Below are 13,959 nucleotides of genomic sequence, written 5' to 3'. Positions count from 1 at the left end.
CAGCAAACTGAACAGAATCCGCAATTCACTGGATTATTGCTCTGTTGTTGGAAATGATATGAGCGACACAAATCAGAAGCTGATGTTTGACAGCAACTGTTGCTCTGCAGCAGTCTGCTCGCCCTCCTCCCTCCTCCTCCCTCCTTCTCCCCCTGCTGCTCTTGGCAAAGGGAGGGGAGGTGAGCTTACTGGGTTTCTAGACTGCTGTCTCCCCCTATTGTCCAGATAATGGAACTGTATGTATGAAACCGAGGCGGGGGAAGATACTTGGAAACACAAGAAAATGGTTTAAAAGTCGGAATATAAAGTGTCTATAGCTGTGTAGGATGTCATTTGTCATGTGGCGTGTAGATTTAATGGTTTTCTTCTTTGTGGTTTGATCTTTTACTTACCACATCCTCCTGCAATGACTTTGTTTCTTTCACTGTTTTCCTTCATTATAAAATCTGTCACTTTGACTCACTTACGGCATATACATAAATATTCCATATGTCTGATTAAATGTTGAAAATCACTTTTTCCCCATACAGCCTTGAAAATATCTATAGGAAAATCTAGCAGAATTAAACAGAGAATATAGAGGCTGGTGAGCTGTGTGTGTTTCAAAGAAATGTGTGTGTGTTTTCTGAGCTGGTTAGGAGAGGGAAAATGGGATCAAATTCCTTTACTTTGGCGTCACATGCTGCCAGCCAATCAGATTTGGGCTTTCCTCAGCATAGTAGAGCTGCTATAAAGCCAGCATGCAAAACGTTTGCAGTTCAAAGCACTCAAGCGTTCTGGGGATTGTACTCGGGGACCAGAAAGGAGCTCTTTATCGTTACATTCTGCATAGCTGAAAACAAACTCTTACCAGCTGGCTTTTTTTGTCATTCCAAGTGCGGATCCGTTTGCAGAAAACAGAGTGACCCGGGGAGTCTGCAATAAAACTCGTGCGTAAAGACACTCGCTGTTCAAATCGGTGTTACGCACGGCACCGGAGCAAGAGAGAATCGGCTTTTTTGCGCACTTTTCTGACTTTTAAGATTTTTCTCGAACGCATCCTGGCAAGGTAAAGTCAGTTTAGAGGCTTTTCCTCTCGCGAGAAAGCAGAATTAACTCCCCAATTTCACGCGTAAGTTGGCACCAAACAGTTTTTCGTATGAATCTCCTCGACCCCTACCTGAAAATGACGGAGGAACAAGACAAGTGTCTCTCTGATGCCCCGAGCCCGAGCATGTCCGAGGACTCCGCGGGCTCCCCGTGTCCGTCTGGCTCGGGTTCCGACACCGAGAACACCCGGCCGTCTGAGAACGGGCTGCTCAGAGCGGACGGAACCCTGGCCGACTTCAAGAAGGACGAGGAAGATAAGTTTCCCGCTTGCATCCGCGAGGCAGTGTCCCAGGTGCTCAAGGGTTACGACTGGACCCTCGTACCGATGCCGGTGCGCGTTAACGGATCTACTAAGAACAAGCCTCACGTTAAGAGACCGATGAATGCCTTCATGGTGTGGGCTCAGGCTGCTCGGAGGAAGCTGGCAGATCAGTACCCGCACCTTCATAACGCGGAGCTCAGCAAAACTCTGGGGAAACTCTGGAGGTAAGTGTGGATGATCTGCTATTCCGCTTTTACGCACCGATTTATGATGCGTTATTTGGATTTCGAATGCATTTCAAATTTGACCACTTTTCTGTTGGCACAATTGTACGTTCTGTGTTAAAACATAAAGTTTTAAAGCTGCAAAATATTTATCACGTTCACTGATTTTTCTTTTGCTGTTTTACTTCGTAAAAGCTCATTTAATGTAGATTTCTGTCGAAAATTCGTAGCGTTTCAAGTAAAAAATAATAATAACGGTACACTTTACGCACAGACTTCTCAACGAAGGGGAGAAGCGGCCGTTTGTGGAGGAGGCTGAGCGGCTCCGGGTGCAGCACAAGAAGGATCACCCGGACTACAAATACCAGCCCCGGCGAAGGAAGTCGGTGAAGAACGGACAGAGCGAACCGGAGGACGGCAGTGAGCAGACGCACATTTCCCCTAATGCCATCTTCAAGGCCCTACAGCAGGCGGACTCTCCAGCTTCCAGCATGGGAGAGGTGCACTCTCCGGGTGAGCACTCAGGTGAGAAGAGAGAAAACTAATTTTCACTTTCTTTTTCACTTTCTTCAGTTGTTCAATGTTTCAAATAGTGTTTGTTTGAAGCCTCATGTTCTCCCATTTTTCTCTTGAGTATAATTAAAAAGTGAAAAAAAGATTAATAAATCATTTTCTAACCCAGAACTGTTGATTTGCTTAATAAGTACAAGACTTAATGTTGAATTAATAGTTAAAGTCACACCTCATGTGTTTCACTTTTTAGGCTCCCAGGGCCCCCCTACTCCTCCCACCACCCCAAAGACTGATATCAGTTCAGGCAAGATGGACCTAAAGCGTGAGGTGGGCCTTCGTTCTCTGCCCGATGGCCCCAGTGGACGTCAGCTCAACATCGACTTCCGTGATGTGGACATCGGTGAGCTGAGCAGTGATGTCATCTCCCACATTGAGACCTTTGACGTCAACGAGTTCGATCAGTACCTCCCACCCAACGGCCACCCTGGCTCCGCCAGCGGCCCTGGCAACGCCACGCCTGTCAGCTACACCGGCAGCTACAGCATCAGCAGCGGAGCCCCGGTCAGCCCCCAGGCAGGAGGTGCGGCAGCCTGGATGGCAAAAAGCCAGAACCAGCAGGGACAGCAGCAGCACACCCTGACCACCCTGGGGAGCAGCAGCGGCTCAGAAGCAGCTCAGGCCCAGCACAGGACCCAGATCAAGACAGAGCAGCTGAGCCCAAGCCACTACAGCGAGCAGCAGGGCTCCCCTCAGCACGTTGCCTATAGCCCCTTCAACCTGCAGCACTACAGCCCCTCCTCATCCTACCCAGCCATCTCCAGGGCGCAGCAGTACGACTACTCCGACCACCAGGGGGGAGGCACCACCGCCTCCTACTACAGCCACGCGGGGGCGGGGCAGGGCTCAGGGCTGTACTCGACTTTCAGCTACATGAGCAGCCCCAGCCAAAGGCCCATGTACACTCCCATAGCCGACAACACGGGGGTCCCCTCCATCCCGCAGAGCAGCCCCCAGCACTGGGAGCAGGCTCCAGTTTACACCCAGCTCACCAGACCCTGAGCACACTGACACAGTGACATGTACAGCCACACACATCCAACACACCCCAAAACACTTTACTCCAGGGAGAGTTCTTCCCCTGAATCAGACACTTGAATTCAAAGAAGAGGAGAGCTGGACTTGTGATTGGCTCACGTAGTGCCTTGCTATTGTATCAAGATAGAAACTATATATATATTTTTAGAAAGATGAAAAGACTTAAGAAAATCCTCTGTGAGGACATATTGATTGTTGATATTCCAGTAGGTACTGTGTATGTTTCTTTTTGTTTTTTCTTCATATGCTGGCAGTTTGTAACCCATCGGGGTGGGTGGGGGAGGGTTAGGATAATTATTTGTATCTGTAGATATAAAACAAAAAAGTAAGTTTGATATGTTTTTTTAAACCAGTTCAGCAACTAACCACTTGCGGTAGTGCAGATTCTGGTTCCTGTTACTTCTTTTTGTCGCTTTCCATGTGCCATTCAGCAAGTATGGTTTGTATTGAAACTGTAATGCTGTTGAAGTCAAGTGTCATGATCATCGGAAAAGCTATTAGGCAATACAAGAGAAAAGAGAGAGACTTGGTTTCACAATGTTGTGCTGTGTTGACAGGGGGAGACTGCAGCTCTTTCCACCATCCGTGCCTTGGATTTTACATTTTACCAAACTTTTTTGTATGCATGTGTGTGTGCGTGCGTGCGTGCAATGGCCACAGCTGAGATTACACTTACCGTCTGACAGCGTGTGTTTGACAGCTACAGGATGTCACCTTTGACCCCATGGGTGTCCCCCTGCAGTCTCCCCCTCCCCTCCATGCTGGTGTCCAACACATTCCCCTCAAGCTTCCCCCAGGTCAAATCCAGTTTTAACATTTTATTTATTTATTAGCGTTAACTTTATTTCAAAGTAATTATTTTGCATACTATTCTTATAACTAATGAATTGTCCTCTTTGCAATGTAGACAGCATATAAATCCCCCCCCCCCTTTATTTGTTTTTGATTTTCAACCCAGGAGGTACTTAGACAAAATGGTACATGCTGTAATCGTCCTTTTTTTGTTTTTGTTTTATTTATCTTATCTAAATGTCTATTTTAAGTATGTATTTGCCTTTTTTTCTCGGGGTCAGGGGAATTATCTAACAATAATGCGTACGGATTATTTGTTATTTGTGAATTTTCTATGAGTTTGACTTTAATCTATGGCTGAAAGAACTGGAAAATGGTATCTCAGTTACACAGACTTTACAGTTTTTCTGTTAGGCTTCTTTTGTTGTGCGATCACCAGAGGGACCATCCATCCTTTCTGCTCTGCAAGCTCCATTTCCTTTTCTCTCAGTATCAAAGAACTGATGTTTCCAATATTCTTTTTTTCTCTCCTGCAATCTCGCCATGTATTTGTACTGTCTTTAAAGAATCTTTTGTATATGTATTTGCAATAAAAAAAGAAAATGCTATTAATAAACAGAACCGTCTGTCATTTATCCCTCAGGATAAAAATCGGGAAACATTAAAACAGACGATACTTGTTGTTTTCCACATGCCAGAGTCAGTGAAGGGGTTAAATGAAGAGTGCCAAGAAGCAGCACTAGTGTTTGTTTTCCCAGAAGCCTTGTTTTTTTTCCCCTCTGCTTTTATTTTCTTCCTCCCTCTCCTCCCTGTCAGCTGGTAGCAGCAGGGGGTTGTGAGGCTCTGGGGGACCTGGAGGGGGCCACTCATATAGCAAGTGTGGTAAAACTGCTGAAATTATTCAGAATTGATTTCAAAGGGTAAAAGAAAGCGTGGGCTGGACAGGTCCCGCATAGATAAAATCCTGGCATGGGGTGCAGAGATTCGTATAAATAAGTCTTCACTGCAAAACAGGCCTGTAACGCTGATTTCTATTCCAAACTTTGCACTCCATGCATGTGGCTGATGTCCTGTGAAAAACCTCACAACTCAGGTTACGTAGCATCCGAAGGCCTGTTAAAACCCACAGCAGTAACTCAGAATGCTCAGGCTGAAAACTCAGGCTGTTACTGGCCTCTGAAAGCTGACACTTTGTTTGTATACAAGGTATGATTGGATATGGACATAATTGCATAAACACATTCTAATGCAAACCAGTGAAATTTGCAATCAATTAATATCAGATTTGTATATATTTAGCTATAACAGACGTCCGTCTCCTTGTCATTCCCAGTTCCGAGAGTTTATATGATAAAAGTTTTTTTTTTAAAAGACATTGTGGCTTTTAAACTGCATCCAGTTAGTTCATCAACAACAAATAAAACAAGAATTTTGATAGCTGATCATTTGTTCAGTTATCGAGAAAACAAAGTATATATTTGAAGATTTTGAGGTGTGGGCCTGTTGGCAAACATTTAAAGATGTCACTTTGACAAGTGTGCCAACATTTTTCAATATTTTCTGATATTTTATACACTAGATGATTAGTCAAGGAGTATTAAGTACATAAATCATTTAAAAAATCTGAGTTTGTTACCAATAAGCTTCTTAAATATCTGCATAGTTAGTTTTTTAATGTTGTCAGTGACAAAATGAACCTCCAGCTCCTTTGGACCTTTGGAGTTATGAAACACCTGCTCTGTCTAGGAGAACACTATTTTGCACAGAATTAAAAAAAATGGATAATTTAAATTTCATTTTAAACATTTTTTTCTGTCTTCTGTTGATTTTGACATTTTTATGTCTTACTGTTTGTGATTTGGTATATTATGTGCAGCATATCTTTTCTTGATCTATTGTATTATGACAAGACCCATCTGGAAATGCACAAACTCACCTATACGCTAAAGGGTAAATGCTATTGTATGTAGCACTAGCTCTGCTGCTATGTGGTCATTTTTCAAAAAAAAAGTTTGAAATTTGTGGAATAATCAGTGCTCATCCATTTTAAGTTTGATCGGAATCGTGTCTGTGCATAAATATGACTCAGTAAACATCAGGTTAGCTTTAGTGTTGGGCATGGAACTTGGTACTTGTAGTGAGCTAAGCTAGCAGTTATTCAGCATTAAATGAAGCTTCACTACACTGAAAGAACTGTAAAAGAAATGTATCAAGCTACTCTACACCAACAGGACAAAAAATACCAGAAGTAAGCTTTTATAAAAATCCTTTTGTTTACATTTCATTTTATTCATTCGCAGTCAGAGACAATGAAAACATGTAGCTTGCCCATTGGCCATTGACAAGCTGCTAGCTGGTATGTAATGGTATTAAGGTGCCTCTGTGAGCTATGCCTATACAGTATTTGTCCGTGCTTGGAAAATGTAGCTTTTGTGGACATTACCACTTTATCAGTACAAGAGTCTTGCTCTTGTTTTGATTGTGAAAATAGTTCCATTACCACTACACCATGAAGAAATGTAGCTAAAGTAGTAAAACCGCTACTTGTGGCAACCCTCATGCCAGCAGTGGTTAGCCTAGCCTAATAGGAAGACTGCAAACATGAGTAACAGCCAAAAAAAACAAAACAAACAACAACAACAAAAAAAAAACATAACATCTGAAGCTCATCAATTCATAATCTGTTTCCCATGCACAGTTATGTGTTCTGAGTGTTTCTTAGGAGGCATTTTGTTTTTTGTATAGATTAGCAAAATACAAAGAGTTCAAAGTGATTACTGTTGATAGTGACTATAACTTTTCCCAAAATGCTTTCCATAGATACTTGTGTATATATCCAGTGTGCTGTACACATTTTAATGCCCTCCTGGTTACATTTGTGATTTTAAGTTCTATAAAGAAACAGATTATTGGAGAATGCAGCGTGCAGAATATTCTTGGAATATTCTTCGATGAAGTTTGCACTTCAAATCTATAGTTCTTGCATGACACCACAAATAGGGTGGTTTAACAATAGGGAATCTGAATGTCGGAAAACATCTGAACTATTAACAGTCTCCTTTTTGCAGGACTGTGGATTTGTGCCCTTCAGGCAGAGCATCTGCTACACAACTAAAACCATCACAGTTAATTAACAAATAAAAAGCAACAACAACAGCCATAAAACCCCATGTATTTCTCTCAGTTGTTTCTTATTATCATTTCATGAAATGTTATGTATTGATTATTACGGTGGGGACAAGCTGAAACAGCAGACCCCTCCCTGCAGGTCCTTGGAGCTGGCATCAAACAAAGGTCAAGGAAGGGAAATACTGAGTGATGTCACACTGTCAGGGGACTAAACACCATGTTCCTATGATGTGGATTACGTGTTAGGTGACACAGTGTTTTCATACTCATTGGAAGCGGCTCTTGAACACTCCATTTATGGAGATTTGAAGAGCCCAACGGCTGAGACAGATACAAAGCCAAGACTCACTTTGTGCCGCATGACTGCTGATGGACTGCGGCCTTACAGCTTCATCATCATGACACGTACATTTTTTTTTAAAAAAATGAAATAAGGATTTTCATGTCTCACAACTGCTGGATAATAAAAGCAGATTGGGTAACTAGAGCCAGCTTGGACACATCAACACAAGCAGATGATGGATCTTTCTCTTGACACGCAAAAGAAAAAAAAAGGAAGAAAATGCCACTGCTGTCTGAGAAACAAGATACAGTATACGCACAGAAAACACAAGGAAAAAGTATCAATCTGTACAACAATACGTGCCAGTCAGAGAGACGACAGAGTTCATATGTCATGACTGCTGACTCATCTGACTTACATGTGTGGAACTGTTTTTTTTTTTTTTGACAGTGAATGAGGTTGCAGAATGACACTGCATATATTGACTGGATTATGCAATACCTCGTGATATGTTACAATAAAATATAGTATTTTATTATTCCTAAAGGGAACCTGACACTATTAAACAGCCAAGTTACACATGAATCACCCACACATTAAATAGTAGAAGGCAACTGAACATCTCTTCTTGGGTCTTAATGACATTTCTCCTGTTATCCAAGAGGTTCCTGATGGTGAGTTCCACGTATTTTTTCTCACTCACCGCCTTTTAACAACCCAAGATGTGAATGGTTGTGAAACAGCCAGGCTAGGAATAACTCAACGCCAGTATTGGTGAAACTGTCTGGGTAGGGGACCCGATACCTAGACAGGTTCTACCTAGACAGGTATTACTATTATCAGTACCTGATGTGTGTAATTGTCTGGGACAAGTATTGCAACTATCTGACTAACACAACTTGGCTTCCTCATATACTTTGAAATAAGGTATCCATACTAATATTATTGTATTTATGATCACAGTATTGTCCCTTGCTTTCCAACATTTTGCATGTTGGTGGTTCCAACTGGCAGGACACAGACACTGTAAGAAGTCAGGGGTCGCAAAACTTTTTGACCACATGAACCAGAATATGATTCATCCATTATCTACACCGCTTAATCCTCACTAGGGTTGCAGGGGGGCTGAAGCCTAACCCAGCTGACTTCGAGCCAAGGCAGGGGACACCCTGGACAGGTGTCCAGTCTGTCACAGGATTGCATATACAAACAGTCACACTCACATTCGCCCCTATGGACAATTTAGAGTTACCAACTAACTTGAACATGTTGTTGGACTATGGGAGGAAGCCAGAGTACCCAGAGAAAACCCACACATGCACAAGGAGAACATGCAAACTCCATGCAGAAAGATCCCAAGTCCAGGTCAAGACGCGAACCGGGGATATTCTAGCCGCCACTGTTCAGCCCATGAACCAAACAGCAACTCTATTTTTTCTGACCCATTACTTGTGTCATGTTAATGTCATTGTAATAGCAAAATGCAACCTAAACTGCGGTAGAAAACACATGAAAATCAAAACATAGTTCGCCATGAGCCCTGAGTCCGTTTTCCATAGATTAGGTGGTCCAAGGGGGGTGTTAATAGATGTGACTGACAAGCTCAGTGTGTTATGAAGATTCATTCAACTGCAGAATCTTGTTTTGATGGCAGGCAGAGCTGAAAATCAGATTTTTACAAACGCATGTGGATGGGAATGGCTACATGATCTTCAGTGCCATTTAGCAACTTCGGGATATTCACCTACAACTTTAATCCAGAGGGATGGGATAGATTGGGTTGTCAATGAAGTCCTCTATTGTTTAATTCAGAAGTTTCTCCCCTTGTATTTTGCTGAGAGATAATGGTTTGGAAATAAAGAGCTGCATATCCATCCTTCCTGGTTCGTGGCTTGTTTGCAGAGAGGAAACATCTCTCAAACTTCACTGACAGTTACATAACTAGCTAGGAAGAGACCGTCCACTGTGCATGTTCACCTTTGACCCACAAATTACAAGTAAAAGTTTTTATAAACACATCTAAACCTCTACTTATGTACGTGAAATCTGTGAAACAACAAATTGCCTTGTGATGAACAGTTTGACATTTCCAGGGAAATAACTAACAGGACACAGTGCAGTATGTAGCAGGAGGTTACTTCCCTTGCTACCCGCTGGGTTTTCACAGCCGGGCGCTAAACAACCTAAAAGCTGCTACCAGTCTGAGGTAGGATGATGTAAGTAAGTGGACACTGCCTCGCCAGGCCAACGGTCAAGCTCTGCAGCCAAACAAATGACCAAATGCAGTATGTGCAATGCTCTCAGATAATGTGGAATAAGATGATTGTTCCAACTTGAAAGGTCTGTTCAAGGAAAAATAGAGGAAATTTGATTTTAAGAGGTCACGTGACAGAAGTCTTCAAATATATTTGCAGTCCCAAATGACGACAGTAAACCAGGATCTGCACATGACACTAATCACTGTCAGATGTGTCTAAGTTGTAGCTAACAGCATGAGCAGGGTGCAGGTGGTTAAAGAAATTGCAACAGAGACTGTTACATATTTGTTTAGTTAAAATTTACTGGAGGCATTTAAGGTCATTGTAGCTGCCAGACAAACTGTGGATGGTGCTCAGCTACAGCTCCTTGTGCAGCGATAAATACAGTTTTCAGATATTAAGGAAATGAAAGAGAGTGATTGAGTGAGAGAAAGAGAGGTGGGATAACAGAGTAAACAAGCGAGGGACAGACAGATGGCGGGATAGCAAAAGGGGAGAATAGACTGACTGCGGTCAAGAGCAAGTAGCACATCGGCCCATCTGAAAAAGCCATCAGTCTCTGCAGCGCTCACATGTCAGGGGAAATGGTAGTAACAAGCGCAGGACAGATGACATGTTTCGCATGGATGTTTTCCACAGCGTACAGCCAAGCAGACAAACTCACATCACATCAGTGGCATGAGCACCGTCTCCTCACAACTGTCAAGATCAGCCGAGCCAAAGCGGTAAAAGAGCTCCAATATGCAGCATCATCTTTTTAAAGATTTATCACATTGTCCTCACTTTCTGGGGAAAAACAGACAAAACCAAAAGGGTAACAAGCAAACCTTTCACAGAACCCCCTACTTTCATGAATCCAGTTCTTCTTGGAGGACGAACAAGCCCTGACTATAAACAGAAAATCTTAAATTTGACTTGTTCTGGCTAATTATTCCACCAAGGAATGGTGGAGTTATGTGATGATCAGCGTACATGTCAGTCTGTTTGTCTGTCTGTTAGCAACATTACTCAAAACGGACAAACAAATTTGGATGAATTTTTCAGAGAAGGTCAGAAATGACACAAGGACCAACTGATGAGATTGTGGCAGTGATGCGGCTTATAGTCTGGATCCATGGATTAAAGATTTCTGTGTCATTACGAGAAAGCGACATGGCATCACTATAACTGACTACAAACAAACACTATGTCAGCAGCCTGCTGACGATCACATGATTGGGATTCTATTACAAATCGATTGTTGTGGACTTATCGGGACTTATCCGTCAATGATACAAGGAACGATTGATTAAATTGAGGGGGAGTTTTCGAATCCCATCAGTTCCCACCACCCACTACAGTGCAAGGTATTTTGTTTGTGGATACATCCATATTTAATGGTCATTTTCTATGTTGCATGATTTCTGTCACAAATTGTTTCAAGATTTCAGTCTTTGGAAATGATACAAATAAAAGTGCTTTTCTGGTTCAGCCCGATCTCACGAGGATTCGTGAAACTGTCACGTAAATTTTTGTTTCGGCTTCGTGCGCACCAACACGATTTCGTCATGTTTTTCGTGCCGCTCACCACGAAATGCGCACCAATGTATTTTAAACGGCGGACTTTTCGTGCCACTCAGAACGTATTTCAAAAGAATGTGTATATTATATTTTTAATGTAAAACCGTGGCGAATCCAACGCTATATTTTGCATGACATCGTCCCTAAACATAACCCTAACCATAACCCTAACCATAACCTAACCATAACCTAACCATAAGCCGGTGGTACACTTACCAATTTGCATAGGAATTTCAAGAATGTCCGGCGGCCGGCGGCCGCAAACGCAATCACACAAGCAGTATACGCCGATGGACAGCTTAGATCGTCATGAATCCGCCGGTATAAACCACTTTCAGATGTGATTACCACAGCGAAAAACATTTCGTGGTGAGCGGCACGAAAAACATGACGAAATCGTGTTGGTGCGCACGAAACCGAAACTAAAACTTACGTGACAGTTTCACGAATCCCCGTGAGACCGGGTTGTCTGGTTACACTTGTGGTCAAATCAAATATCAGTGAAATGGGAAATTATCACCATCCATGAACCAATAAGAACTAGAAAAGCACTCGGAGAGCGCATACCTCCGCCATGCCGTTTGTCTGTCTGTCCGTCTGTGTGTCCGTCTGTGTGTGTGTGTGTGTGTGTGTGTGTGTGTGTGTTTGTCTGTTAACAGCATAACTCAAAAAGTCACGGACGGATTTTCACCAAATTTTGCAAGAGCAAGAGCTCTTCCGGACATCCTGTAAAAATTTGGTGAAAATCCGTCCATGACTTTTTGAGTTATGCTGTTAACAGACAAACAGACACACAGACACACAGACACACACACACACACACACACACACACACACACACACACACACACAGACGGACAGACAGACAAACAAACTCCGGTGATTACATAACCTCCTGGCGGAGGTAATGATAACTTCTCCCACCCCAGCAGGTACCACAGACGGAACTACGTGGTCAGACAGATGCTAGTTAGCCCTCAATTTTCACATTTGACACCAGGTTGTACATAAAGTGCATCTAATATTTACTGTAGCAGACAGATTCAAGTGTTAGTTTGGTATGGGCCTGTTTTTCCATTCAGCTCTGAGTCTATCTTTGTCTGACTGGATTTGCATGCCTGGCTTGTAAAAATACAGTGGCGGTCTTTAATAATAAAAAAAAAATCCGAATTGTGACAGGTTTTCTGGGCGGCATGCTACATGTCAGTGAAGGTAAACTATCATCATGTCAGTACTTTAAAGGTTCAATTCACAAAATTTTCCATAAACACATATAGTATTTGTGGAACTAGTTCTTCAGTGCAAAGTAGTTCCAACATAAACACACAAAAGTCTGTGGATGTTTGTAAAGGGGTACGTTGGATTCGTAATCTTATAGAGGCAACGATTTCAGCTGTCATGTATGAAGATCCAAAGCAGTTGGTTCAGTTTAAGAAAAGGCTGCAGTTCTTGTTAAATGCTGAGAAGCCAACAGATTGTGCTTTCCTTCTCAGGATTACAGATGTTTCTGTAGCCTAAAACTATGCAAATGATGCATCTCCAGTGTCAGAACTCATTGCTCTTTAAGTGCACTCTCCATCCCGGTCAGCTACCAAGTCCAGAGCCAAACACGAATGTACCAGTTCATGAACTTAAAAATACATCGCCACCGAACATTATCCAAGCAGCAATTACGCAAATTATGCAAAAACATTTCAGAGTACACGAGTATAACTTTTAGGAGACAGGCTTGGCATGCTTTGATCCCGCTAGAGTTAAGTGAGACAATCTGTTTTGTGCGCGGGTAATTTAGGTGCAACTCTTTAAAAGGGAAGTAAATGAACAGCACACAGAGGATCATCTTATACGGAAGGAAAAAAATACTTATACGCTATTCTTAATTTATGACATTTCATAATAATGCTCAAAAATGTCTCTTTCAGACTGCAGGCAAAACAACAGCTCTAGCCTTCCCCTGCGTCAGAACAAATAGAACACCGCAAACTCCTAATGAACAATGTTTGTCCCATTACAGGCATTTGTAGGACGCTGATCACGGGTGACAATGCAGGTCAGCCGGAATTGAACCAGAACTAATCAGAGAGGCATGTCGCTGTGACGTCAGAGGCTCTGAGTGACAGCACTAACTGTAGCCTGCCGCACTGATTATCATCCGATACCCTTCCAGACGGGTCGTCCGGTTATACGCTTGATACGGCTGACAATTAAGGACCACACCATTGTTGGAGTACTTGTGAGGGTTGAAAGACAGAGCATGACAGGCCCTGGGTTTGGTTGGAGCTGGGAAGGGAGGGTCGGGGAAGAAATGTTTATCTCATCAGTCTCTGAGCTCACTACAGATGCAGGAACACAGTCTGGAGCAGGGTGGAGTGACAGCCAATATAACAAGGATTGGAGTTCAGATCACTTTGGGAGATACCTTGATTTCCTCATTTATCATTCCTTCAAAATGTACCCCAGTAGATAAAAATAAAAAGGCGGAATAGCAAAAAGTTTCTTTTTTGCCATCAGTGATGAAGCTTGGGCACAAGCTGAGTAAAGAAGATCTGTTCCCTCATGTTCTGTTTTTATTCCTCTATGACTTTTCCTTGTGTTTTATTTTCTTTATCACTTTCATCTTCCCACACTGCCAGAGTCACATCATTCACAATTTCAATCTCACCATATTTGTCCAATGATCCTTTAGCCTATCAGTATCTGGTACCTAATCTATAAATATGATTGTATTTCAGTAATTCTGTACAATGATATCAA

At 42.5% G+C, this 13,959-nt stretch overlaps 1 protein-coding gene across 1 annotated transcript; it reads left to right on the top strand.

Moving 5' to 3' along the window:
• The first annotated feature begins 747 nt into the window (after positions 1-747).
• On the top strand, positions 748-4,596 carry LOC110951757 (transcription factor Sox-9-A-like). The gene is made up of 3 exons (XM_022194985.2): positions 748-1,575; positions 1,850-2,100; positions 2,339-4,596. The coding sequence occupies exons 1-3, from the start codon at positions 1,139-1,141 to the stop codon at positions 3,145-3,147; spliced, it is 1,497 nt and encodes a 498-aa protein (XP_022050677.1). The 5' UTR covers positions 748-1,138; the 3' UTR covers positions 3,148-4,596.
• The last annotated feature ends 9,363 nt before the right edge of the window (positions 4,597-13,959 follow it).

Source organism: Acanthochromis polyacanthus, chromosome 19 (genome assembly GCF_021347895.1).
Source record: "Acanthochromis polyacanthus isolate Apoly-LR-REF ecotype Palm Island chromosome 19, KAUST_Apoly_ChrSc, whole genome shotgun sequence".
In the NCBI taxonomy this organism is placed as follows: Eukaryota; Metazoa; Chordata; class Actinopteri; family Pomacentridae; genus Acanthochromis; species Acanthochromis polyacanthus.
This window is presented reverse-complemented; position numbering and strand designations above follow the sequence as displayed.